The 27,972-nt window shown below is 50.8% G+C and overlaps 1 protein-coding gene across 4 annotated transcripts; it reads left to right on the forward strand.

Annotated features, from left to right (window-relative positions):
* Positions 1-428: 428 nt before the first annotated feature.
* Positions 429-27,961, forward strand: NUDT9 (nudix hydrolase 9). 4 transcript variants are annotated; one of them, XM_078612075.1, is made up of 8 exons: positions 429-518; positions 15,882-16,196; positions 16,852-16,953; positions 19,805-19,891; positions 20,974-21,076; positions 21,535-21,678; positions 23,316-23,400; positions 24,510-27,961. In XM_078612075.1, exons 2-8 carry the CDS (start codon positions 15,949-15,951, stop codon positions 24,653-24,655), a joined length of 915 nt encoding a protein of 304 aa, XP_078468201.1. In that variant the 5' UTR covers positions 429-518; positions 15,882-15,948; the 3' UTR covers positions 24,656-27,961. The 4 variants fall into 4 exon arrangements, with proteins under 4 accessions (XP_078468201.1, XP_078468200.1, XP_078468198.1 ...); XM_078612074.1 differs by lacking the exon at positions 429-518 and adding an exon at positions 3,787-3,909; XM_078612072.1 differs by lacking the exon at positions 429-518 and adding an exon at positions 3,795-3,927.
* Positions 27,962-27,972: the final 11 nt, after the last annotated feature.

Below are 27,972 nucleotides of genomic sequence, written 5' to 3' on the forward strand. Positions count from 1 at the left end.
TTGTCTGTCGCTCCACACGAAGCTTCAGGTCTTCTCGGCCACGGTCATTCCCTCCCTTCTCTACGCTTGCGAAACGTGGACCCCCCTAATGAAGCATCTTCGCCGGTTGGAAACATTTAGGCTGGCCTGCCTACGATCCATCCTGGGTTTAACCAGGCTGGATTGTGTGAGGAGCTCACAAATCCTTGAAAGATCTGGGAAAAGTCCCATTGGTGAGCTCCTCCGGCAGGCAAGGCTGCGTTGGCTGGGTCATGTAGCCCGCATGCCCAGCCACCGCATGCCTAAACAGCTTTTGTTCAGCCGGATCGAGGGGGATAAACGGGCGCGGCATGGGCTAGAGAAGAGATGGAGTGATGTGGTACAGGACGACGTGGAGCTGAGTGACTTGCCGATGACTGGTACCAGCGGTGTCAAGATCGGCCTCTGTGGAGGAGGCTCGTGAAGGACGTTACTGGGCAGTTGGAGGCAGTCGCCCTCCAACAACAACGGAGGGCGGAGGAGCGACGCTCACAATGCCAGTGAGTGGAACGCGGTTTGAAAGTCGCCGTAAACGTGAACACAATAAGTTAAGATCCGAAATGGTTTATTACGTCCTTCCAATGATTGCTGAGCCAGAATCCATCTTCTCGGTCAAGAGGAATTTAGCATATTTGTGGGAAATGCAGATATGCGATTAGTACTACTTGTGAAATGCGTAGGAGGTTTGGCAGGGGTTTAAAGTCATTTCCTGCCGCGTGAGTCAGTGTGCATTAGCAGAAGCTGTGTGTAAAACAGCATTATAAAGCTCAATCGTATTGCTTAACACATATCCGTTAAATTATCTTGTCTCTAGCCAAATCGCGGTGGCTAGGAGATGTTGACTACCTCGCCTGGTGTACAGGAGGTCGTGAGTTCCATCCCGACCCTGACACCTGCTGCTGTATATTTGGAGTTTGCGTCTCTCTCTCATCATCATCACGGTGGCTAGGAGATGTTAACTACCTCGCCTGATGTGCAGGAGGTCGTGGGTTCCATCCCGACCCTGACGCCTGCTGCTGTATATTTGGAGTTTGCGTCTCTCTCATCATCATCACGGTGGCTAGGAGATGTTGACTACCTCGCCTGGTATACAGGAGGTCATGGGTTCCATCCCGACCCTGACGCCTGCTACTGTATATTTGGAGTTTGCGTGTCTCTCTCTCTCCCCGTGGTCGCGTGGATTTTTTTTTTTCTCCGGGTCCTCTGGTTTTGCCCATCCACATTTTGAAACATGCGTTTATATTATTTGGCTGCTAATTATTTCCACGTGATAAGCCACTTCGTTGAGCTATCATTTGTGATAGTCAGGTCACTTCTGGAAAAAAAACATCTACATAGCTCAGTGGGCCTTGCCTGGTAAAATTAAATAAATTGTCTTGAATAGTAAATAGTGTACATGTCCACATGCACTATTCGCCCGCACACTTCCACTCCTGTGATCTACCCACGCTTGGGTAAATCATCGACGTTGTTTGGCCATACTTCAACACGCTGGTCAGTGCTGGTTGGTGAAGGTGGGGGAGCATACTACAGAACAACAATTTTATATTCTTAGGTTTTTTCGGTAAAGTTACGTAGGTAAAAAATTTAAATTAATAAAAGTAAAATAAAAATAAAATAAAAATCACGACGTTTCGGAGGCAACACAAGCTTCCGTCTTCAGGTGGAACTGTCACAGCACGATAGCTGTATCAAGTGACTCACTTGATACGCCAAGCAGTTGGGTTGATCACACAAGGTGCTGTGGGGACAAGTAACTCACTTGATACAGACTCACTTGATACAGCTGTCGTGCTGTGACAGTTCCACCTGAAGACGGAAGCTTGTGTTGCCTCCGAAACGTCGTGATTTTTATTTTACTTTTATTCATTAAAAAAATGTACCTACGTGACTTTACCGAAAAAACCTAAGAATATGAATCCTTGCAGTCACGAAAGCTTCAAATCTAGAACAATTATATATGTTTGCCGCACTGTTCCCCCTCTGCTGTCTATCGCACAGTCCCGCAGTTGTATAGTACAGCCTGCCGTGTGCATGGTGGTCACCCATCCAAGCACTATCCAGGCTCAAACGAGGTAGTTAACATATCATAGCCACCGTGATGATGATGATGATGAGAGAGACAAGCAAACTCCAAATATACAGCAGCAGCAGGTGTCAGGGTCGGGATCGAACCCACGACCTCCTGTATACCAGGCGAGGTAGTTAACATCTCCTAGCCACCGTGATGATGATGAGAGAGAGAGACACGCAAACTCCAAATATACAGCAGCAGGCGTCAGGTTCGGGATCGAACCTATGACCTCCGTGTATACCGGGCGAGGTAGTCAACATCTCCTAGCCACATGCACACACAAAAACTCAACAACTGATCCAACTCAAGTCCACTTCGGCTTTGCACGCAGCGAGCCATCTGAAATCCCTCGGCTAACCGCACACTGCAGTGTAAACAAGCTGGGCAGCTCCACAATTTGTTGATCGGTGGCTTGTGGGGCGAAGCGGTTTTACCGACCCCTGCCACGTACCCTCAACAAATACGCCCAGCAGTTGGGTTGACCACACAAGGTGCTGTGGGGACAAAGCCACTTACATCCGTGCAGATAGGTCGTTTTACTGGTAGGAACCTCCTGGTTACACAAGCCCACAGGGGATTATTGTGTCCGTCCGTCGTGCAGGGAGGGGCTGGGTGGGGAGAGAGGGGCTGGGTGGGGTGGGGAGGGGCTGGGTGGGGAGGGTGAGGCTGGGTGGGGAGGGGAGGGTGGAGAGGGGCTGGGTGGGGAGGGGCTGGGTGGGGAGGGGCTGGGTGGGGAGGGTGGGGCTGGGTGGGGGGTGGGAGGGGTGGGGCTGGATGGGGAGGGGCTGGTCACCCCGTGGTGCCCTTATAAAACTCAACGTTTCACCTACTCACGCCGGCTTGTGCCCGCCCTCACAGTCGGACATATTTGCGGAATACACCACGCCGCCGTTGACCCTGGCCATTGACCGAGCATCCCAACGTTCCTAACAGCTCCCTCCGCAGGAATGTGTTGTATGGTTCTCTAGGGCAGCGGTCCTCAAACTTTTTGACACCAGGGACCGGTTTCGTAGAAGACAATTTTTTCACGGACCCGGGGGGGGGGGGGGGCAGTTCATCATTGGGTCTTTCCCCCTTTTCATCGAAGCTCTCCAGCGACGTTTTTAAAAAACTAATTCTGGCCAGGGTTAGCAGCTTGTGGGCTTACCAAAACCGGGTGTGCTAAATAAAATCATGGGGGTGGGCCACGTGCGCACTCACCGCTCACCTCCTGCTGCTGTGTGGCCCGGTTCCTAACAGGCCACGGACCGGTACCCTGCTCCAGAGAACGCGGACAACAATCCCAGACCCTCAAAGCCCCGTGCCGAGTGTCGTGGAAACGGGTTGGGGAGCGGTGGTGCAGCGGTTAGCACTGCGCTACGAACCCGGCGACCCAAGTTCGTTTCCCGCTCGCGGGCCAACACCGGTGACGATTATCTGAACAGGTTCCCAGGCCTCCTCTAGGTCGACTCAGCCTCAAATGAGTGCCTGGTGCGGTGTGTAAACATCGCCACTGGGGGTGGGAGACAAAGGTAGCCGGGCGTGGTGCTCGCTGACAGCACTTGCCCACCCAACAGTCCGTCAAGGCTATACGGAGGGGGGGGGGGCTGTCTTTTGTGGCGCATTGCGCTGTGAACACACAGGGCACCTGAGTTCAACTCCACGCCCACGCCAAACAAAAGTGACGAGTGATATAACTCATGCGGTGTTGGTGAAACTGCCACCCCACTCCCTCCTGCCCCACGCCACTAACCCTCGCGGTGAAGTATGGTCAAACAGCCCCCATCGGACGCCAACTGCGTGGGCAGGCATTCGTGCAGCAGTGGATTTGGACAAAGGTCCGGGTGGAGTGAATCGTGAGTGGTTTGCCGGTGCACGCCAGCGTGGGTGTTAAGCGGGTCTGGGCACATGCCAGTGTTATCTGCAGTGCGTGCAGGTGTTGTATGCGGACATGCGGGTGTGTGTGTGTGTTACTGGGCCTCTCCTAGGTCGACTCAGCCTCAAATGAGAACCCGGTGCGGTGTGTAGTAAACATCGCCAGTCGGGGAGACAAAGGCGGCCGGGCGTGGTGCTGGCCACCCACCTCCTCGTGTGCCGTGCCGGCCCTCATGGGTGCTCGCTAACAGCACTTGTCCCAACAGTCAGTTAAGGCTATACGGGGGATCTTTGTCTTGTTTTATGTTATCCTACATAGGGGTTACGACCGTGTCCACTGTACACAATACCTGTACGTATTTCCTAGTTAGCTTAGGTCGATGACAAACAAAAGAAAACCTGTGCAGTGAACTATTATTATAATTAACACAATAATACCACCAGACCGCTGTTTAAAACCAATTACTGAACATATACCAATTTTGCAAACTGCTCCGGTCAAAACCGCACGGTCACTCTGCCTCCATTCTCCACCTCCCCGTGTGGCATGGGGAGCAGGGTGCGTGGGACATTGGAGAGAGAGAGAGAAAGAGAGAGGTAGGGACCGGAATTTCGTTTTTAACAAAAGAGTATTATATATAGTAGATGTTTTGAATGGATGTAAACATATTGGCAACCCCTAAAAGCCTGAGTGCTTATTTGGCCCGGCGGGGTCAATCAATGCTCGTCCTGAGTCTGCTCTGTTTAAATAAATATGCTGCTTGATATTGTTGGGTTTGGAAAGGCAATAGGCTGATGAACTTAAAAACAATATTGTTTTTATGTGGAGACGAAGGGAGTTCTTATACACTCTATATATGATAGCGCCCACAATGTCCTACAGCAATGGAATTGGTGCTACTTTCCCCACAGATACGGTGGAAAGAAATCAAATCTCTGGCACAGTTACCGTTCCCACAACAACAACAACAAATCAACACGTTTGTCAACAACACTGCCATAGATAAGAAATGACAGGCGACGTTTCGGGCAAGGGCCCTTCTTCATAGCACCCATTTATGATGTTTTGTGTAAGGATCCTTTTTTAAACGTTCCTCTACACCCACCAGTGGTTGGATGGCATCGGGCCCTAGTGTACGGCATTAAATGCCCCCCCCCCCCACCTCATGGCGTGGCGTGTGGGCCCCTTCTGGTCCACAGGCCCTGGGCGCAGTTGCACCGCCTGCACACTCCGTAGCCAGGACACTGTTGTGGCCTAAAACAAAAACATTCATAGCATTGCAGGGGTGGCAGCGGGTCGTGCTGGTGCTGGTGGGCCCACCCCACCGTACCCCACCCTGCACATGCTACCCGCGTCTTTTGTTGAACTGTGACCTCCCCCGCAGCCGCGTGTTTGACCTCCCACCGTGAAAACTGGACGGACCGGTGGGGCTTGGCAACAACTGGATCCAGGAACATCACCCACCGGTCGGCCACAAACGCACGCGGCTTCGCTGTGCACGCCGCTCGGTGCTGTGATCCCGGCTCCTGTGTGAAAACAATTGGGAGTCGATAAACAAGGCAACAAACACAAATTCTAGATTTGAAGCTTTCGTGACTGCAAGGATTCATATTCTTAGGTTTTTTCGGTAAAGTCACGTAGGTAAAACATTAAAATTAATGAAAGTAAAATAAAATAAAAATCACAGCCAGATTAGCTGCATCAAGTGATGCAGCTAATCTGGCTGTGACGGTCCCACCTGATGACGGAGACTTGTGTTGCCTCCGAAACGTCGTGATTTTTATTTTATTTTACTTTCATTAATTTTAATGTTTTACCTACGTGACTTTACCGAAAAAACCTAAGGCAACAAACACAAAGTTATCCAGTCGCTTCATCGCCAACGATGCCCCGAAAGAGAACACTATGCAGACGAGTACAACTTCTGGACAGTGGCGCGCCGGAGCAATGATCATTCTCCCTGTTGTAGACAAATTGGCCGCATCAGAACTGGTAATGACTGTACTTGAAACGTGATCCTCCTGCTGTATATGCTTTAAAAAGTCCGTACATTTTCAACCCACTGCTGAATGGAGGTTTCCCCCCAAGTCGTAGTATCTTGGTCACGGAGGGGGTCGAGGATTCTTTAGCATGCTGGTGATTAGTCTGGGGCCAGACGGAACTGGTGCAGGTATCATTCGCCACCCATGTTATTCGTGAACAGGAATATAATTCAGGCCGCTAGATTCAGAGTACAATGCGCTAGACCACCGTACCACCATATCAGTCCGGACTTACTGTATTGTGTACAATCCAATGACACTGCCTTAAAAGACAAAAATATATTAAAGGCGACGTTTCGGGAAATGTCCCTTCTTCATAGCACACGTTGGGGGTATTGCCCGAAACGTCACCATAGGACGTGACGAATGGTATTTGCCCCACAGACAGTGCCTTCGACTGCGCAGACTACCAAGGCAGACGCGTTCCGCATTGAACCGCATCTGAACACCGCACTGGACGAGAATGCGGCCACGTGTTATACCGGTGGGCGATGAAAAGCAGCCCTCGCATTGCGACTGTGGCTTTGCCCTTGTTGAAAACAGGGCAGGAATTTGTGTACTCATACAATTATTCTTATTATTCTTTCGTATGGCATGTCAACAACAGTTTATATCGATGATGATCAATGTTCAGGTCCTTTAACCAATCCAAGGCGGCAGTAGTCGATGCTGTATGGATTGTATAGATTATGTCATTGTTGAATGTTAAGGTTTTTTAATCAATCCATACTGCATGGATTGCAACGATACTGCCAGGGTGTGTGGCATGGCGTGTTCGTAACCGCTCCACCCTTCAGACCATCGATTGCCGGTGGCTTCATGAAATTTATACTCTTAGGTTTTTTCGGTAAAGTCACGTAGGTAAAAAGTAATATAATTAAAATTAATTTAAAAAAAATCGTGATTTCTTATTTTATTTGTATTATTACTTTTATTAATTTTAATTTTAACATTTTTTACCTACGTGACTTTACCGAAAAAAACCTAGGAGTATGAATCCTTGCAGTCACGAAAGCTTCAAATCTAGAATTTATGAAATTTCTACTTATTATATTTTTAGTAAGTTAACTTTCCTATACTTTGCACTCCTATCGGTGTTTGTGTTGTTTGGCCATCTGTGAGAGAGAAAGAATAGCTTCATGGCTCATCAGATTCCTCCTGCAGTCTCAATAAAAATTCCGATTATGAAATTCCCCCATCGCCCATTGGCGGGCAGTCGCTCCTCTCGCCTGGCTCACCACACCTCCTCCACATCAACGTCCAACATTACTCATCACCCAGCCATACGAAATCAGAACTTGCCAACCAACGAAAACCAAATAGGTACCATGCAGGAACGCCCCCTTCCCCGAATCTGCTCAATTGAATCGCTTCATAATAGGTGCTGGGGCCATCCGCTATCAGCAGCAGCCCAGCAAACGGTGAACACTTTTGGCCCACGTTGATCCAACACGTGTATCCACATTCCGAAATTGACTCAACGATAGCATGTTAACTGGGAGTTAATCTTTGGCAATTGCTCCATGCTTGTTTACCGAGGGCGGGGTACCACTACACAGTAGGTTGGTACCAGTTAAGACCAGCCGCCTTTGCGAAATTATTCTCTCTCATGCGAAGCGTTATACTGGTAGGAACCTCCTGGTTACACCAGCCCACAGGGGATTATTGTGTCCGTCCGTCCGTCGTGCAGGGAGGGGCTGGGTGGGGAGGGTGGGGAGGGGCTGGGTGGGGAGGGTGGGGAGGGGCTGGGTGGGGAGGGTGGGCTGGGTGGGGGGTGGGAGGGGTGGGGCTGGGTGGGGAGGGGCTGCTCACCCCGTGGTGCCCTTATAAAACTCAACGTTTAACCTACTCACGCCGGGTTGTGCCCGCCCTTACAGTCGGCCATATTTGCGGAATACACCACGCCGCCGTTGACCCTGGCCATTGACCGAGCAACCCAACGTTCCTACCAGCTCCCTCCGCAGGAATGTGTTAGCTCATCGGATGGTGAGATGTTGGCTACCTCGCCTGGTGTGCAGGAGGTCGAGGGTTCGATCCCGAACCTGACGCCTGCTGCTGCTGTATATTTGGAGTTTGTGTTGTCTCTTTCATCATCATCACGGTGGCTAGGAGATGTTGACGACCTCGCCTGGTGTTCAGGAGGTCGTGGGTTCGATCCCGACCCTGACACCTGCTGCTGTATATTTGGAGTCTGCGTGTCTCTCTCCCCGTGTTATTTTTTTCTCCGGGTCTTCCGGTTTTTCCTTCCACATTTAGAATCACGCGTTTAGACTATTTAGATAATTTTGCTGCTTTTAATGTCCAAATGATGGGCCACTTTGTCGAGCTATCATTTGTGGCCAGGTCGCTTTTGTAAACTAAGTGAACACCCCAGTGGGCTTTGCCTGCGAGGATGGGGATGGTTTGGTTGTATTTGTTTGTGTAATTTGTTTATCTTGCTTGTACTTTTCACTGCTATAATTTTTTTTGTCCTCTCTGTTGTTGTAATATTCTTGAAAAAGAGCTTAATAGCTCATCGGATTCCTCCGGTATAAATAGATAGTATGATTCATGCTGTAGGCTAAATAAATATTATGATTCTGAATGTACAGGGCTTTGAGATCCCTGATGAAAAGCGCTATTTCAGTGGACTTATTATTAATTGGTATTATGTGTGTTGTGAGATGTGAAGGCTTTTCCCACGCCATGCTCATTGCGAGCTGAGTTATAAATGTTATGTTTATTTAAGTTAAATGTGCTTACACCGCCCCCTGCTGAAAGCTCTCCGAACAGACACAACGACATTGCATTAGAGGCAACATGGGACCTATCTTTTGCCAGTGTCAAATTATGGAAAAAAAAACAAGAACAGGTTTTACCCTTTCTGGCAATAAAACTGGTGCCAAGATGTTCAAACACACATTGTCCCTTGTGAAAAGGTTTCAATTTGGCGTTTTAACGTCTTAACACATGTTTTTATTGCCGGAAAGGGTATAACCTATTCTTATTTTTTCAAGCTAAGGGCCACTTTTACACGACACATTACTGTACTTTAACTCAATGTTGCAGCGAATTTTGTCAATCCGCTGGTGGGTGAAAGCCTGCCAACACCGTGTCACTCACTGGGGCTGTCTGACCATACTTCACCAGGCTCGTCAGCGAGTGAGTGATGGTGTTGACGGGCAGAATTAAAAGTCGAATGTCTTCATCGGTTCGGGCAGTGGTCTTTATCTGGTGGTGGCCTTTGATGCGGCCCCCGACGCCAAGAGGCTAACCCCCCTTTTTCCTGATGACGACCGCTTGTGTTGCGATCGAAACGTCGTGGTTTTTGTTTTTATTTTATTCAGGTTAGAACCAGGCGCCATTCTACATTATAGACTTCCAGTAGACTCACTCAGCATAAAAAAAACAGGCTACAGTCTACATTATAGACTGCCAGTACACTCACCCAGATTAATATCCATTGCTACAGTATACATTATAGACTGCCAGTAGACTCACCCAGCTTAATAACCATTGCTACAGTCTACATTATAGACTGCCAGTACACTCACCAAACTTAATAACCAGGCTACAATCTACATCATAGACTGCCAGTACACTCACCCAGCTTAATAACCAGGCTACAGTCTACATTATAAAGTCGGTGAGTGGGGTGGTGAGTGGGGTGGTGAGTGGGGTGGTGAGTGGGGTGGTGAGTGGGGTGGTGAGTGAGTTGGTGAGTGGGGTGGTGAGTGAGTTGGTGAGTGGGGTGGTGAGTGGGGTGGTGAGTGAGGTGGTGAGTGTGGTGGTGAGTGGGGTGGTGAGTGTGGTGGTGAGTGGGGTGGTGAGTGGGGTGTAAATTGACGGGTTTGGCAGGAACGATGTAAGTTGTGGCACAAGCACAAGACTCATGAGGGTCGTTGTGGAGACGAGTACACAGTGTATAACAAATAAAGTTTGAGTAAAACAAACTCAGCACTTCGTCAATAACACCACGGCGTTTAAAGGGGGGAGGGGGAGAGAACAACACGTGTATAATAGGCGACGTTTCGCGCAATGGCCCTTCTTCAAAGCACAATATCTCAAAATGCATATTAGAATATTTATTTAGACTGCAGGAGGAATCCGATGAGCTATGAAGCTCTTTTTAAACAGATGTCCAAAAATATCCCCCAACTTTAATTGGATAATATTGGTCGCGAAAGTCTACTACGACTACTAACTACTGCAGTAATAGGTTTTTACCCTCATAGTGTAAATACTAACTACTGTGTTTTCAACTTAACGTTACCGGCAAAAAGTAGTCCCATTAATACCCCACCCTGCAGCCCCCCCCCCCCCTGTTGACATCCCCCAACCAATCAGCGAGGCGTAAACACTCCGCGCCGAAGATTGGTCGATTCACCGCCGCGGTGGCAAGTGGGGGGAGTGGGGGTGGGGCAGCGAGAAGTTCCCGCCGACCAATGGGAGGTCGCGTCGTGGGTGTGGCGCGAGGCGTTGCCCGTGGCGACAGGAAGCCTGGAGGCTTTGACCGGAAGCCCGGGCCCCAACGACCGGAAGCCCGCGTGTCTACCTTGGGGGAAACCGAGGGGGGGGGGGAGACCGAGGAGGGGAGGAGGAATACGGGGGGGGGGGGAGATCGAGGGGGGAAGGGGAGATACCGAGTGGGGGAGGGGGGATACTGGGGGAGGGGGGATTCCGAGGGGGGGAAACCGAGGAGGGGGGGGGGATACCGGGGGGGGGGGATACCGGGGGGGGGGGGGATACCGGGGGGGGGGGGATACCGGGGGGGGGGGATACCGGGGGGGGGGGATACCGGGGGGGGGGGGATACCGGGGGGGGGGGGGGATACCGGGGGGGGGGGGATACCGGGGGGGGGGGGATACCGGGGGGGGGGGGGAGACCGAGGGGGGGGGATACCGGGGGGGGGGGAGACCGAGGGGGGGGGGGATACCGGGGGGGGGGGGGGGGGGGAGACCGAGGGGGGGGGGGGGAGACCGAGGGGGTTGAGGGGGGATACCGAGGGGAGAGACCGAGGAGGGGGGGGGGGGGAGACCGAGGAGGGGGGGGGGAGACCGAGGAGGGGGGGGGGGGGGGAGACCGAGGAGGGGGGGGGGGAGACCGAGGAGGGGGGGGGGGAGACCGAGGAGGGGGGGGGGGAGACCGAGGAGGGGGGGGGGGGAGACCGAGGAGGGGGGGGGGAGACCGAGGAGGGGGGGGGGAGACCGAGGAGGGGGGGGGGGGACCGAGGAGGGGGGGGGGGGGACCGAGGAGGGGGGGGGGGGAGACCGAGGAGGGGGGGGGGGGAGACCGAGGAGGGGGGGGGAGACCGAGGAGGGGGGGGGGGGAGACCGAGGAGGGGGGGGGGAGACCGAGGAGGGGGGGGGACCGAGGAGGGCGGGGGGGGAGACCGAGGAGGGGGGGGGGGGAGACCGAGGAGGGGGGGGGGAGACCGAGGAGGGGGGGGGGGAGACCGAGGAGGGGGGGGAGACCGAGGAGGGGGGGGGGGGACCGAGGAGGGGGGGGAGACCGAGGAGGGGGGGGGAGACCGAGGAGGGGGGGCAGACCGAGGAGGGGGGGGGGAGACCGAGGAGGGGGGGGGGGAGACCGAGGAGGGGGGCGGGAGACCGAGGAGGGGGGGGGAGACCGAGGAGGGGGGGGGAGACCGAGGAGGGGGGGGGGGAGACCGAGGAGGGGGGGGGGAGACCGAGGAGGGGGGGCAGACCGAGGAGGGGGGGGGAGACCGAGGAGGGGGGGGGGGAGACCGAGGAGGGGGGGGGGAGACCGAGGAGGGGGGCGGGAGACCGAGGAGGGGGGGGGGAGACCGAGGAGGGGGGGGGAGACCGAGGAGGGGGGGGGGAGACCGAGGAGGGGGAGATATTCAGAGGGGGGGGGAGAGGGGATACCGAGAGGAGGGGCGACCGTGGAGGAGGGGGGTCCGAGAGGGAAGACCGAAGGGGGGAGGAGTTCGAGAGGGGAGGGGAGGAGTTCGAGAGGGGAGGGGAGGGGTCCGAGGGGGGAGGGGTCCGAGGGGCGCTGTGGGCGCCATGCGGAAGCGGCTGCTCGTTGTGGTGGCGGCGCGCCCTCTCCTGCAGCTCCACGCGCTCTCCGCTCTCTCGGCCTGCAGGTAGTGGAGGCGCTCACTCCGCTCTCGTGTGTCGCTGTGTGGGTGTTGGGTGATGGTGTGGGGGGAGCGGTGGCACAGCTGTGTGGGTTACAGCCGGCGGGCGCGTCTGTCACTCGTCGCAGTCAGTCAACCCATGGCACCTGCTGGGTCTGTCCCTGACTTGCCAGCAGCGAGCCTTCGACATTGAACGTGCACCTAGCCTGGCACAGACGCGCCGTGGTTGATGTCACCGTGGCTTCGTATCGGTGTGGTGTGTGTGGGGAGCGGTGGCGCAGCGGTTAGCGCAGCGCGCTGCCAACCCCGGCCACCCGAGTTCGATTCCCGTTCACGGCCAACACCGGTGACGATTATCTGAACCGGTCCCGAGTCTCCCCTAGGTCGACTCGGTCTCAAACGAGTACCTGGTGCTGTGTGTAAATGTTCCCATTGTGGGGAGACAAAGGCGGTCGTGCGTGGTGTTGGCCACCCACCCCCTCGTGTGCCGTGCCGGCCTTAAGAGGTGCTCGCTAACAGCACTTGCCCCTCACAGTCTGTTAAGGCTATATGGGGGTGGGGGGATCTTTGTCTTTGTGCAATATTTAAAGTGCACCTAGCCTGGCACCAGCGCCGTGGTGACGTCAGACAATGGTTCTGATACAGACGAAGTGGATTTAGCTGGGGACCCGAAGCTGATTGTAATCTTCGTAATCGATTTCAGTCTTCGCTGTCATCTCTCGGGACCCGATGAAGGGAGAGGAGCTGTTTGCAAACTCATCGCGTTTGAGTTCCACGCATTATCTCTTATTCAAGTCAACTCTTGTCAATTGTGTGCCACCGATGCAAAGCCGTAGCCATGGAGTCAACATTGGGGGGGGGGACCAAATCTTCCAGGGGGTCCAGGGCCCCCCCCCCCCAGAAAAATATCTAAATTTTTTAAACGAATCTCCTGCCCAAAATGTTTACAAAATGCACTAACACATGGGATGTACTTTTTATTTATTTTTTACAATAATGTCTAATAGTGTATTGTATTACATTGCTCTGTTTTATTTTTTCTCTTTTCTTGTTTCAATGTATGTAATTCACAGAGATTAGGGATTAATAAAGTACAACCATAACCACAATCATATAAACAGAAATCTATTTTATAGCGATATATTGGGAGGGGGGGTCATTTTGAGCATTTATTTATATTGGGGGGGATGTGCCCCCCCCCCAATTTATCTTATTATTATTATTACGGCCTTGCACTGATGTGTACAACGTGGCTTTTCTGACGACCGTGCAGCATTCACCATGAGATTGTACCCCTTGAGATTTCAGAAGAGCAATGTCACTTTCAGTTCCCCTTTCGAGGAGAGAAAGGATAACAAAGGATAAAGAGTTCGGATGAATAACATCGTCTGAATGGGTCCGCATTCTCGCCACAAAGTGCGACAGTAATTTCAGCGAAGAGAGGTCAACAAACATGTTGAAAACTTCGTTCGCACCGTACGTTGGGGATGTGTTTGGTGCTTGCAGTGGCAATGAAAACACTTCCAGCTTGTAACGCGTCTCGCAGTGTGTTCTGTCACTCGATGAGAGAGATAGCGAAGGGAAAGCACAGACGAGGGGGATGGCAGCAGCCAAATTAAACTAAAATTTGTTTTTTTAATTTTACCAGGTAAGGCCCCACTGAGCGATGTAGATAAAAAAAAATGACGCTTTTATTCAACTCACTCCGTCTGTTGTCTTATCCTAAAAAAAAATCTTGTAACTCAATTTTTACCCACTTCCCAATGTGCCATCTACTGCAAACTTGGTATATTTATGTCATACTGATGACAGGACTATATTCTATAATTAACATTTAAAAATATTTATATTTTCAAATATTTTACACACTTTTATTTAACTCACTCTGTTGTATCCTCAAATCTTGTAACTCACTTTTAACCGTCTTCCCAATGTCGTATCGACTGCAAACTTGGTATAGCTATGTCATACTGATGACAATACTATATTCTATCATTGAAAATAAAAAAAAAATATTTTTAAACAATATTTTTTACGGCTCTAATTATCCACGCTCAACTCACGTTGCCTGTAAATCACCACGTGGTCCCCTTACGTCACGGCAAGCCACGGGGAGCCACGCCCAGGGGCGGGGGATGTGGAAGGAGGGGAGGGGCGATGGGGGAAGGGGGCAGGGGGAGGGGCAGCTCGGACAGTACATTTCATTAAAGCGTGTTTAAAAAAAAAAGGATTTTAAAATATTTTTTAGGAGAGACCTGGCTATCACAAGTGGTAACTTCAACAAAGTGGCCTGTCGTGTGGGAATTTATAGCAGCAAAATACTCTAAACGCGTGGTGTTGAGTCAAAATGTGGAGGGGAAAACCGGAGGATCCGGAGAAAAATCCACGCACCCACGGAGCGAGAGATACACGCAAACTCCAAATATACTGGGGTCAGGGTCGGGATGGAATCCACAACCTCCTGTATATCAGCCGAGGTAGTTAACATTTCACCACCGTAACTTTGTCCCTTACCCGCCCAAACCCTGTGATCCTCTAGATATGAAAGTGTAACGGAATAATTAATGGGGGTTTATATGTGGGAGGAAACCCTCACGCGTGTGTGAGCGGGGACACGGCTCTTAAACAGATAGTGTGGTGGACACCTTACGTATAAGAGGAACCAGCCGCTCGTTCATTGATGGGGAGTAGCGCTGGGCCAGGTGTTTAGGAAAATTATCTTTGAACCCGGTGGTCACCTGAGTTCAAGTTTCCAGCTATGGCTAATATCAGTGGTGAGTGATGTCTCAATGGATTTATAGATGCCTCGCCTCCCCCCCCGTACGTCCTTCAAACCGAACTGAACAGCGGGGTAGAGTGTGGTCACCTCCGATCAGCAACTATTGGCTACGTAGGGTGCGAATGAAGTTCAATGTACGTACGTACACGCGAACCCCACGACGAACACGGCGTGGGGAGGCATTCATCCGGCAGTGAATCGGCAGTTGGGTGTAAAATATTGCTGAGGAAAAGTCAAAAGAGGTGAGCGTCTGCTTCTTCTAAACAATTGAGAGGGAGTCAGCAGTGGAGATTACCATGGGCAATGGAGTTGCAGGCAGTGGGGCAACAGAAGAGAAGGTGCGACCACCCATTGGGCAGAACTTGTAAGTCCGTAGTCAAGTTGCCCTCCCCCTCCCGCCCCCTCTTCTAGTGTTAATTTAGTCAACATTTTAAAGTTTTACCGTTGTCGACTAAATACTTTGATAGGTCTTACTTAGTTTGTGAATTAAATATAGTCATTCTCTTAGTCTCGTCAGATAATTCGTTCAGCCAATCGGCTGATTCGTCAAATAGTTTTGTATACGCATATAGCCAATTACACTTTTTGGTCTTTCTCAGTGTTTCTTAAAACGTTGCTGAATTGTCTCAGTCTGCTTCTTCATTCATACGAGTCTCAATTTGTCTAGTCATAGGAAGTGATGCTTCGACATTTGGTGTGCAGTCATTGAAATGCTTAATGATATTTATTCACCCGTAGTAGTCTTTGTTGACCAAAATTAAAATGCAATTCGTTGACGAATATTTTCGTCACTAGCGCGATCAACAAATGAACCGTTGTTAGGCCACGGTTTTTGCCCTCCGACTGGTACGAGGGATGGCCAGGATGGCCCTAGCGTAGCTTCAATCGGGGAAGCGCTTTGGACTTCACTTCTAGACGGCAAATGGCACGATTACCATTGAGCGACCATTGGATCTGTCCACCCCCGGCACGCCTCGCATGTCGCTAACAGGAGGATCGCGTTGCCTTTGTGTTCCCCCTCTCACGTGCAGGGTTGACGCGAGCGTGGGATCCTTCCTCTCGGGCCAGTGGTGCAGCTCGTCAACCGCCCGCGGAGCGATGGCTGCGGCACCGCCGCCGCCGCCGCGATCGTGCAGTGCCGCGGGCCGCGACGCCTTGGCGGCCGGAGGCTGCGCCCCCCTCAACGTGAAGTGCCGCGGGGGGCTCTACTCCGGCTCGACGGTGAAGCGCTTCCCCGTGCCTGACGACCACGTGGCCTGGGGGGCGGCCCTCCCCGAGTACGCGCCCAAGGAGTACACGGCGCCTGCCGTGCTCGCGGGACCCGTGTGGGCCGACCCGCAGCACACGTGAGCGATGCCAACCCGTGTTGCTGCTGCTTGCTGGTACTACTGTTGTTGGTCCTGCTATTGCTTCTGCTGTTGCCTTTCCTGTCGCTGCTGCTACTGTACTGCTGCCGCTGCTGCTGCTGCTGATTTTGACGTTGCTTCTGTTGTTGGTATTGCGATTGTTCGTGCTGCTGCTGATGCTACTGTTTCTACCGTCAGCGCAGTTTATTGCTTTTGCTCCGTTTTGTTCGATTGTGCTACTCGTGATCATTTGAAGGCAGTAGAGAGAGAGACTGCCCTACCTTAGCTTTTAGATTGGGGTGGGGGTCCAGACTAATGACGTTCCTCTCTGGGCCCTCTCAGCAACCTGACGTAGGCTGCTCATCACCCCCAACTCAACATCGATCCCAGACGCCTGTTAACGACGGCGAAATGTATCCACGTCACTTTCTGTGTGCTGCCAAAAGCAGCGGCATAGCGGGGTTGGCATGGGCTGTTGGGGTGACTCCCTGTCCCAATGTCTTGCCTCTTCGTAGCCCGGGGGACCTGAGACCCTCTGGTCAGTGGCCCCGAGTGCAGTTGCACCACCTGCACGCTCGACGGCCCAAAGCTTAATGTGCCTAAATACTGTGCGGTATTCTTCATTAATTATTTTTTTCCGACTTTAATCGGGCAGGGAAGACTGGGGTGGGCGACCGCCTAAGTTCAATGAACTGGACGGGAAGATTGACCGCAGGAGCCACATGGGACGCTACGAGGTGATCGATGGACTCTCCAGGTGAGTTCTTTACACTCGGTCTCACTCGGACTCTCTCCAGGTGAGTTCTTTACACTTGGTCTCACACTCGGACTCTCTCCAGGTGAGTTCTTTACACTCGGTCTCACTCGGAGCGGTCGCTTGCTCGCCTTCATCTCGCGCGACACAGCACGTCTCAGGCGCAGTATTCTTTGGTGGTGTTCGTAAACAAAGAGTGGAGTAGCACGGTGAGCGATTCGTACTTTGCGGTCCAGAGTTCGCTCGTTGTTCACGAACTCGCTAGCTGCGATTTTGGCTATCCGCGAATCGCATCTGGAACTCTACACGACTGCATCGAGAGCGAGAGAGAGAGAGAAAGAAAGTGATGAGATAGAATGTGATGAAAGAGAAAGTGATGAAAGATAAAGTTGTGAGATCATGTTCACGTATTGAATAGCTTATTTACGTATTTACTTGCATTCCCGAGCATTTCTGGCACGTATCCCTCGAGAATAACGAGAGCGAATACTGTATACACCCGGTGGCCATGAGTGTTCTACCCACCTTCGCCAGGCCCGCACTGACCCAGCTGTTCGAGTACGGTCAGACAACCCCCACGACTGATGGGGAGGTCTTCATCTAGCAGTGGATTGACAAGGGGCTGTAAATGGTTCTAAACAAACTTCCTGGGTGGCGGTGCGTTTAGAGCAGCACATGGTTCGACACTGGGAGGCGGCGATTTGAAATCCCAATCGTGAGGATCGACTAAGCCAATCATCATCATCATCATCCCTCCAGGGTCAATAAAATGTGTAATTCTTTGTTGAGAAGCCAACAGTGGTTGTCTTGAGGAGTGACTGCCTACCGTCATAGGAATGTGAAGTTTTCCACACCGCAGTGGTTGTTCATTCTGAAACTGTTGATTTTACTTCTGTTTTTGCCAAATACGATTTGTATACACCAGCTTTTATTTGGCTCATTGTGTGTTAGCCAGCCAGCCCTTTATAGGTGATTTGTTGCCTACAATCATCATCTCTCCACTCGGTGAGTCATTATTATCAACGTCACAATTGCACGTGTGCTCTGTGCTTTGCCCGTTGTTGGGGATTTGTTTTTCCGTTCTTCTTTGTGCGGCTTTAGCAGGCCTGCTCAAACAAGCCGCTTTGTTTGCGGTTGTCGCTCAAAAGCGGCAGCGGTTGTGATTGAGCAAAGCAGTACGCGTGTGGGTGGGCTTTAGATAATGGCAAATGCCTTGCACACTGTGCCCAGCTCACAAATAGACCTCACCTGGTAAACCTGAATGGTGAATGGGGACACAGGACGTGTGCATGGCAAACCTTTGCCGATTGTTGAACGCATATTTGGCTTGTCTTTCGTCGATTTCGTTTTTTGTTTCATCTTGTTTGATGAAAAAAAGTAGCTGACAAAACTAAAATAGATTGCTTTATTACCATTTTAAGCATTTGGGTCACTGTTTGTGGAACACATCTTCAAGCTACAATTTATATATTTTTTAAAAATTACATTCAAAATGCAGCATGGGGAGGGAGGAGGGTGCAGTGGCGATGCAATGGTGAGTGCACTGCACTTTGAACCTGTGTGGCGAATGATATCCCCCCTTTACCAACCCACAGTGGCCAGCGTAGTGAAGTATGGTCAAACATATCCCCCATGACCGACATGGTGTGTGGTAAGGCCTTCATCTCGCCCTGGATTTACAAAGGGCTGTGATTTTTATCATCATTATTATTATTACGATTTGCGTAGCGCAGTTTGGATTACAAAAAGCATCTAAACACAAACCTGCTCTCTCTCAAGACACTTCAAATACGTGTGAAGGCTGAGGTTTACCGGACGCAGAAGGCTGCAGAGATGTCCAGATGGGCTTCTTGAAGCATTCTTTAACATCTCAATTTATGTGCAATGAATGTGTGAGAAAAAACCCGAGATGGAAAGCACTAACAGAGCACGTGGCTTCCATGGCAACACGTTGCTGAATTCCGTACAACGCATAAGAACAGTACATGCGTATAGCTTTAGAATTGCTAGCACACATTTGCGCGCAGTCACCTACTGTGTACAGCTTGGTTAGCACATTTGACACGTTGGTTTTTTTGACCAATATGATTTGTAAGAGATTTTTGGTACAGATTGCGTGAGTAAAATGTGCGTCCTAAAACCCTCCTTCATCCAACGCAGCCAGTTAATAAATAAACTTTCCAAATGATACTGCTTCCGCATTAGCACACAAACAGTATTTGGGGTACATAAAAAAAAATCCTTATTTATTTCGGTAAGCGCACCCTGAATTCAGGCTTACTCGAGTCTTATTGTGAGTCTACTCTCATGCTATCTGTCAGCGAGACTGCCGGTCACAATTGCAATTGTATCATTCATAATTTATTTGGAACTGCATTGTAATTTCAACCCACAATGCTCCTGTCACACAGTTACAATTGTGTTCTTCATAATGCATTGCAGTCACAATGTAATTGCACTTTTAGCCAACAATGCTGCTGTATATGTAATGATAATTGGCCAAAGGTCTGCTTGTATGTTGAACTTCTTTCGCACCGTACGTAGCCAACCGTGCTAATCGGAGGTGCAGGGGAAAGACAACAAACTAAACACAAAAACTGTTCTAAAGAAATTAGTTTTCAATCTAGATGATTTAAAAGTGCATAGTTACGGTGGCTTCCTAATATCGGAAGGAAGAGTGGTACGGACGGCCGCAGAAGCACATCTGAAAGCGCCGCGCGATGCAGTGACCCTCTTTGTTCGATGCCTAGCCAAAAGCTGTTGCTGCCGCGAGGATGACCAAAGTTCGTGTGTGGTTGACGAGATCCGCCATGATGGTTATGATGGTCATAACGATGACGATTGTTCCTTGCAGAAACCCGATTGGCAGGACTGGGATTAAGGGCAGAGGGCTCCTGGGCAGGTGGGGCCCTAACCACGCTGCAGACCCCATCGTGACGAGGTGAGGAGAGCCCCCCCCCCCCCCCCACATCTGCTCTGTGCCCTCCTCACTCGGACGCTGCATTTTTTTTTTATAAACAGAAGACCCAACACCCCACCAAAAAAAAAAAAATTGGTGCTGTTATAATTATCACAACAGGGGGTCCCTCCATGGTGATGCGGCAGTTGAATTCTGCTTCTAGAAATAAGATGGAGCCTATTCGGTGATGTAGTGCGAGCTTCACGGCACCAGGGTTTTGTGCCGTAATTCGCACATTTTAAAATTGCCCTCCTCGTGCTGCAGTGGCCGCTGTCGCGAGCCTCGCTGCGTTCCCGACGTAGCCGAGATCCCCGGGGGCTCCACCACGTGGGCGGAGGTGAAGGGACTCCCAACTCAGCTGGTGCACCACTACGGGGTGGCTTAATGGTGAAGGCGATGGGAGCGTAATACAGAACAACAATGATTGATTTACCGCACTGTTTCCCCTCCGCTGCCTATCAGTCCCGCAGTTCTATAGCAGCCTGCTGTTGTGCATGGTGCTCATCCATCCAAGCACTATCCTGGCTGAAACGTGGTTAGCTTTGAAGCTTTATTGCGATCAAGTGCATTTCTAGGTGAAGTAAAACTATAAACTAAACGAGTTTTATTTGACCAGATAAGGTCCACCCAAGCTGTGTAGCTCTTCTTCAAAAGCGATCTGGCTGCCAAAAATGATAGCCCAGCAAAGTGTCATGTGGAAATTCATAGCAGCCAAATAATCTAAATGCATGTTGATGCTCAATGTGGAGGGGAAAACCGGAGCACCCGGAGAAAAATCCACGTGACCACGGGGAGAACATGCAAACTCCAAATATACGGGCGTCAGGGTCGGGATCGAACCCACGACCTCCTGTATACCATGCAAGGTAATTAACATCTCATAGCCACCGTAGCACCCTGGGCTATGGAAGAAGAGCGGTGTTATTATTGCACCTGACGGCGATGACCATTGATATCGCTTCAAACTCGTGTTGCACAGCCCAGGATGCAGAGCCAAACATGCAACTGCTACAAGATAAGAGATTCATTTTAGTTTTTTTCCATCGATTGGTCTTGTTTCCTAGGTGGAAGCGTGTCGGGGGCGTGGTGGAGAAGAAGGATGGGAAACCCATCCTGCAGTTCGTGGCCATCAAGCGCAAGGACAACAATGAGTGGGCAATTCCTGGGGTGAGCAGCCTGTGCGTGTCCTCCCGACACCGGATCGACCTCACGGCACCTCATTGAGAGCTCCTCGTCAAACCAGCCGAGACGGAAGCGAAGGTTGCAATGAGAAACTTCGAACTATTAAGTTGAACTCAACGCAGGAGAAAATTAACGTTTTCGTTCTATCGATTGTAGTCGACTACCTATGTGGTGGTCGATTGCTCGGTTTTCGCTTAGAATTGGTGGCCGCCGAGACATCCTGCCTCCCGAAGGTGGGAGACCCTCAACAAGCCACGGCCAGCGTGACGCGGCTGATGATGTCTTGACAGCAAGGCCCGGGTTAGCCGCCCAAATGCTAAGCGGGCTGATCGCCCTGCTTAGCGTCTGAGATCTGACAAAATTGGGGCGTGTTTGTGGCAGTTTTTGCCACGTGCTCACGTGTGTTTCTGTGTGTTTGTGCGTGCGCCACATGCTTTCCCAAGGGCATGGTGGATGCTGGGGAGAAGGTCTCTCTCACGTTGCGTCGAGAGTTTGGGGAGGAGGCCCTCAACTCCATGCAGCTCGGTGGTGCCGACAGGAAGCACCTCCAGGAGCAAATCAACAAGCTCTTCTCTGCCGGGGAGATGGTGAAGGGATAAGCACACTTTTAATTTTGTGAACGTTTCACTAAACGGTTGAGTGCGTGTGTGTGTGTGTGAGACACGTCCAAATGATGTGGCCATCGGTTCAAAGGTCAGAACGTTAAGCTGGCACTGATGAGATGCCAGGTTTTAATCCAGGCAGCTGCCTGTGTTAATGGTCTTAGCCCGATCACTGCACAAATAAGCATCACTTTTTTGTTTTTAGCATAAACAAGGCAAAATTCCAGCTCTTGAGAATGAAAAAAACATCAGTTTGAATGTCATGCGCCTCTTGGTGACAGGGCAGGTGGGAAAGTGTATACCCTCTGTTGTGTGCACCAGAGGTCACGTGAAGGTAACTCGAGAGGGTCGCTATGTGATATCAGCAGGCCATTCTCTAAGCTTAACGGGAATTTGCACTGCTCCGGGAGATTTCTGAATGGGCTCTTGAAACTTGACGCCATGTCCTGCGGACCGCGACCACATGGGGCCCCACCATTTTAAAACGACGATAAAATCATATTTTAGCCGCACTCATCATGCACCGGAGGTGGGGGGGGGAGATATCTTTTTAATTTCAGCGGGCTAAGTCACTTGTGTCACTGCAAGAGCGTCTTGTAGTGACAGTAATGACTATGGTATGTGTTCATGTGTGGCCTGCGTGGCCTGCCAAAGATACTTTAAAGTCCTACGAGCAGCCCATATCAGTCTCTCCCAGCCAGCCAGCAGTACTTTTATTCTCATATAGAGCCATCTCTCTCCACCATTCTCTTGCCTGCTCTGTACTCTATATCACAATTCATCTCAATTTCTCGCAATGTCTCTGTTTCTGTTCCTCAATTCCTTTCCCCCCTCCTCCTCTGCGTCTCCCCCACTTCCCCCCCCCCATCTCCCCATTTCCCTTTCCCACCTCTCACCCTCTCTCGCCTCATTCCCACCTCTCCATTTTCCATCTCAACCTCTCCCACCTCTCCCTGATCCTCTCACCCACTGCTTGTCACGTCCCCTCGCTGTTACATTCCATTTTGTTCTCGCTCTTTTTCTCTCCGCTTCATCCCCTTTCATTCTCTCCCAGCCCCTTCTCCTCTCCATCTTTTACTCCCTTCTCTAACTGCCTCCCTCACCACCCTCCTCTGTCTCCCTCCCCTATCACATTTGTGTGGAGCGTGGGGGCGGCGGCATGGGAGGCGGTGACGTCAGAGCCACGCACGAACCCCCGCTCAACTATGTGGGATTTGGGTGACGTCATCGCGCGCATTTGCACGCGATGACGAGCGTGCTTAGGGGCGTGGCATCCAGTCTGGATTCCACCCAGGTTAATCATCATCGACGCACTTTTAAATCTAGATTGCAAACTCATTTCTGTCCGAACTGCTTTTTTTTGTGTTTGTTGTCTGTCCCCCGATTAGCATGGTTGGCTACGTGTACGGTGCCAAAGAAGTTAAACATACATTCGTACAGAACACTTGTTCCTAGTATAGTATGACTCAACCCTCGCTAAGGTAAAAGGTTCCCCTCCCATGTATTAAAACAACAGACCTGACAGGTGCGCAAACCTTTGCTTTCTGCGTTACCCTGCTACCCTTTGCATTCAAGTGCGGGATAAGTCGTGCGTCTCACGTAAGGCTGGCTTTGTCTGACAGGTCTACAAGGGCTACGTGGATGACCCACGCAATACCGACAACGCCTGGATGGAGACCGTGGCTGTTACCTTCCACGATGATAACGGTATGACGGGCAAACGCGAAGCATCTCCACGAGAGTGGAGACGCAGCGAAGAGATGCCAAGGGTAGTAAACCGGTCTCACCGAGGGTTGTGTAACGTAAAGAAAGGCGGTTTTAGATCGAGATTTAAAAGTGCCGTAGCTCCCAGTGCCTTCCGAACTAAGGAGGCGCTCCTGCAATGACCGCACATTGGGATGTTGGGACGATCCCTTTCCCTCGAGCCTTTTAAGATGCGGGAGAGAGGCAGAGTGCCCGGGGAAAACCAACTCGTGCTGAGGGAAAAACACTCGAAGGTGCAGGCAAGTGGGCTCACTCACCCCAGCACGCTTTGCTTCCGTCCCTCCTCACCATCTCGCAGCCCAGCAGGTCGGGGAGTTTCACATCTCCCTGTGAGAACTTTGTGATACGGCGTCGCAGTTTTATTTAAGACTGTATTTTTACACTATGAGATCTCCTTTACCAGTGGCAAAATATAGTAATAGGTTTTTACCCTTTTAACTGGTACAAAATCTGACACCTTTATACAAGGCATCATGTTTGCAATAACCTCAACACAAGAAGTCAAAATGCAAACAAAAAGAAACAACTCTGATGATGATAATGATATGCAGTCTCGCTTGTATTGACGAATGTTGCGTCTTTTATGCAGTTTAGTTTGTTCCATTAACCTAAACACAACAGTAGAGTAGCGTCCTGTACATATGCAGCCCTTTGTCGATGAACGTCAGTATCTATGAACAATTGAACTGTTTTTAATTTGGCCAGGTAAGGCCCACCAAAGGCCTCCCCATGTATGAAGGCCCCCCCCACGCTGTGTGGGTTACGGGGTGCATGTGACCATACTGCAGCGCGCTGGTCAGCGCAGATTGGTGAAATCCTGCGCATCCATGCGGGGGGACATCAGTGTATTTTGCCGCATTGCGATCTGCTGCCCGCAGCGTGGGCTCACCACATCGGCATATCGCGCGCGCATAAATACCGTGAATAGTAGCGAATCGTTCGCCCCGCGCACGATTAATTACCCGTTGATCCCGGACTTGAGACTCGATCTCGGGTCTACGAATCGACGCTTCGTTGCCTGAAAACCTGGCCACCTCGTGCCGTTTTCCCAGGGGAGAACGTGGGCAGGCTGCCCTTCCAGGCCGGGGACGACGCCGTGGGCGTGAAGTGGGTGGACGCGCACTCGGCGATCAAGCTCTACGCCAGCCACACGCTCTTCCTGCAGAAGACGGCCAAGCTGAGGCACGCACACTGGTAGTGCGGCAGCGTGGTAGTGCGGCAGCGTGGTAGTGCGGCAGTGTGGTAGTGCGGCAGCGTGGTAGTGCGGTAGCGTGGTAGTGCGGCAGCGTGGTAGTGCGGCAGCGTGGTAGTATGGCAGGGGTGCCGTACCATCTCCCACCCACCCACCACCCTCACCGCCTGTGCGTCACCGCCCGCTGGGGCTTGTGGTGGGGGAGGTGGGGGGCTTTCCTCGTAGAGGCTGTACACAACACTGCAGATTGTTTCCTTCCAACGAGCCCCCCCACCACCCACCTGCCAGTCACAAAATAACATCACCTGGGACTACACCTAAAATAGGCAAGGCTTTTTAGGGTGCCGTTGTGTATGTCGGGATGTTGCATAGCTTCAAAGCAGTAAGAACCATTTGAGGTATTTTATTGTAAGAATTAAATGGTCACCATCTCCCTGCTCAAACAAGCGTGGTGGTGGTGGTGAGGGATACTCATGTTCAATGGGATCTCTGAGTCAGCAGTTCGAATTCGGCATTGTCATGGTGAGAAGGAGGCGGACAGCTTATCTATAGAACAAGGCTTGTGTTATTCTCGTCAGTGAGGAGTGGTGGGCGTAGTGGTTAGCTCACCGTGCTAACTTGGGTTCGATTCCCCATCAGGCACGCGAAGCTTGTCTCGAATATCCCCGCCGGATTGTGCGTGGGCACCGCGGTTGTGCCAGTCCACTGCTGGATGAGGGCCTCGTGGTATGGCTACTGGCCGTGGGGTTGTTATGTTAGTTTCACCGTACTTCACCATAATGCAGGGAGCATAGACGTGCGGGGACAACACAATTCCAACAATGCAACTTTGCTGCCCACATACCACAACCCCCCTAAGTTGACTTGGCCTTAAATGATTATTACCTGGTGCAGTGTGTAAGCATCAGCACTGGGTGGGGGGGGTTGGTTGTACGTGGTGCTCCACACACCACCTATCCGCTGTCGTCCTTTACGCTCAACGCAACCGCTACGCCATCGGACCTCCACGAGTGAAACGCTGCAGTGCCAAAACCACACGTGCAGCTGGCGCATATCCCCTGTACAACGGTGTGCTCGACTTTATTAGAATTGTATCGGCTGTGCATGTTGTGGGGCGAGCAGTCTTGGTTGATTTTCGCCGTAAAGGCATCAGAATAAACATAGCCTTTGCCCAGTCATGCGTCAATACATTTTTTTTTGCGACTAATATACGTGCTCAAATACTATTATCCGAATGCAAGAGGCCCAGGCTGCATGACAACCGAGGCAACATTTAATAGGTATCGTCCATGAGCACAAACCAGATATTTGCCTCGTCAAACCCACTGGCATCATTTGAGCAGTTTCCATACTCTTCGTGGCCGAGTAAGAGTGAATGTGCTGACGACTGCAAGCGAGTGGCGCTGTTAACTAATTCACTCATATTCGCGATTGTAAATAATTTGTCACTGCTCGGGTTTTGCTTTGCTACATCTTAGGTGGGATACATTTCTGCTCTGGCCCGTGGAAAAGTAGGTGGTTGGTTGTGACAAGTTGGGAATGCAGCAACATTACCGAATACAATCACCCAGAAATGTCTGTCCGTCACGTGTGTGACGTCACTCCACGAGGCCCACCCCCCACGTGACGTCACTCCACATGAGGCCCACCCCCCTAATTAATATTTATGAGTGGGTGGATTTTTACACTAACGCAGAAGGTCGAGCTGAATTAAATATTTTATTACGCAAAGTCGCTTCAAATAGGACGCTTCTTTACAGAAAGTGACGGCAAAAAATAAATCTACGCATCACAGTGCTGAATCCGTGCGTGACGTCACTGCAAAAGAGCCCCCTCCCCTTCATTAATATTCATGCCCGCGTGGAAATTTACACTAATGCACAACAAGGTCGTGCACTCCACATGCCGCACCCCTCCCCCTCATTAATAATCATGAGCGGGTGACGTCACTCCACATGCCGCACCCCTCCACAATAACCAGTAGCGGGTGACGTCACTCCACATGGGGCAACCCCCCCCCCCTCATTAATAATAAGCTGAACAATTTTTCTATTGAATAGTTCAAATTTTCTGCAATATGCACTGTCCTTGGACGGGCAAAAAAGCTAGTGTCTACTATCGTTTTTTGTGGGTACCCCTTCCCCCTATACTTATTAGGTGATAATTGTTTTTATTTAATTGTAGCTGCCATACAGCTGTTTTTATATGTTGGTGACCGCAGAGGAAAAAAAAAAGACTGGTACAAAAGGGAGCTGAAATACAGTACAGGCGATGAGATCCATGTATGTAAACCCCACTGATTTCTCACCGCCCTGACCTCGTGCGTTTGCGTTTTTGGTTGCAAGATACGATTGCGAGTTGGCCCGTGTCAAGGTGGAACAATGACGTGGCCCCCTTCGCCCGACATAACCCCCCGGTGGATGTTGTTTCGTGGGGGGCGGTCGCATCAAGGATCGTTGGCGCGTGAACGCGACAAAACCACGCCGGCTATCAACGTCGGACGTTGCAAAGGAAATCACACCGGCCACGTCAGACTGTATAGCAGTAGAGTCCCTTAATATTTAACAGAGTGTATTGATCTTGATTTGAATCTTTCGTGACTGCAGGAATCTATAGTCTTTGGTTCTTTCGGTAAAGTCACGTGGGTAGAAATAAAACCAAATAAATCATGTTTTGGACGCAACACAAGCGCCCGTTTACAGGTGAAAATCGCGATAGCTGCTGCCTTGTGTATTGAGGCGACCGGAGTCTTTGAACTAAAATACTTTGTTATTTTAGTGGCATATCTACAAATGGATGATCCCGTAGACGGTTTGCAGGATGGGACAAAATGACCGAGGCTAGCCTCGACGGCTACAATTGACCTTCCACCTCCAGCTAAGCACATGACCCAATAGCCCACGAGGCTTATTACGCTCACTTCTTTATGACCCTTGGGCTACACCCATTTCAAACCTTTAAAAACAGTCTGCCTCAGCAGCAGACCATGCTTTCCCACCTGATGATGGACGCTTGTGTTGCGCCCGAAACGTCGTGAGAATTGTATTTAATTGTTTTATTTTTATTATTTTATTATTTACCTTCTACGTGACTTTACCGAAAGAACCAAGAAGATGAATCCCTGCAGTCACGAAAGCTTTAAATCGAAATTTAACCGTGTCTTGTTTATTGCCATTTGACAATCCTTATACTTAATAGTAGTAATTTATGCAGTCCATGTATTTCACCTTGTCTGTTTACACGGCAGTATGCTTCTGATAATTAGATGTTAATAATTTACAAATGCCTATCAATAAAAATGCCTTAAATTCATTGTTCACAAT

This window comes from Lampetra planeri, chromosome 37, assembly GCF_965212315.1.
Source record: "Lampetra planeri chromosome 37, kcLamPlan1.2.h2, whole genome shotgun sequence".
NCBI lineage: Eukaryota > Metazoa > Chordata > Hyperoartia > Petromyzontiformes > Petromyzontidae > Lampetra > Lampetra planeri.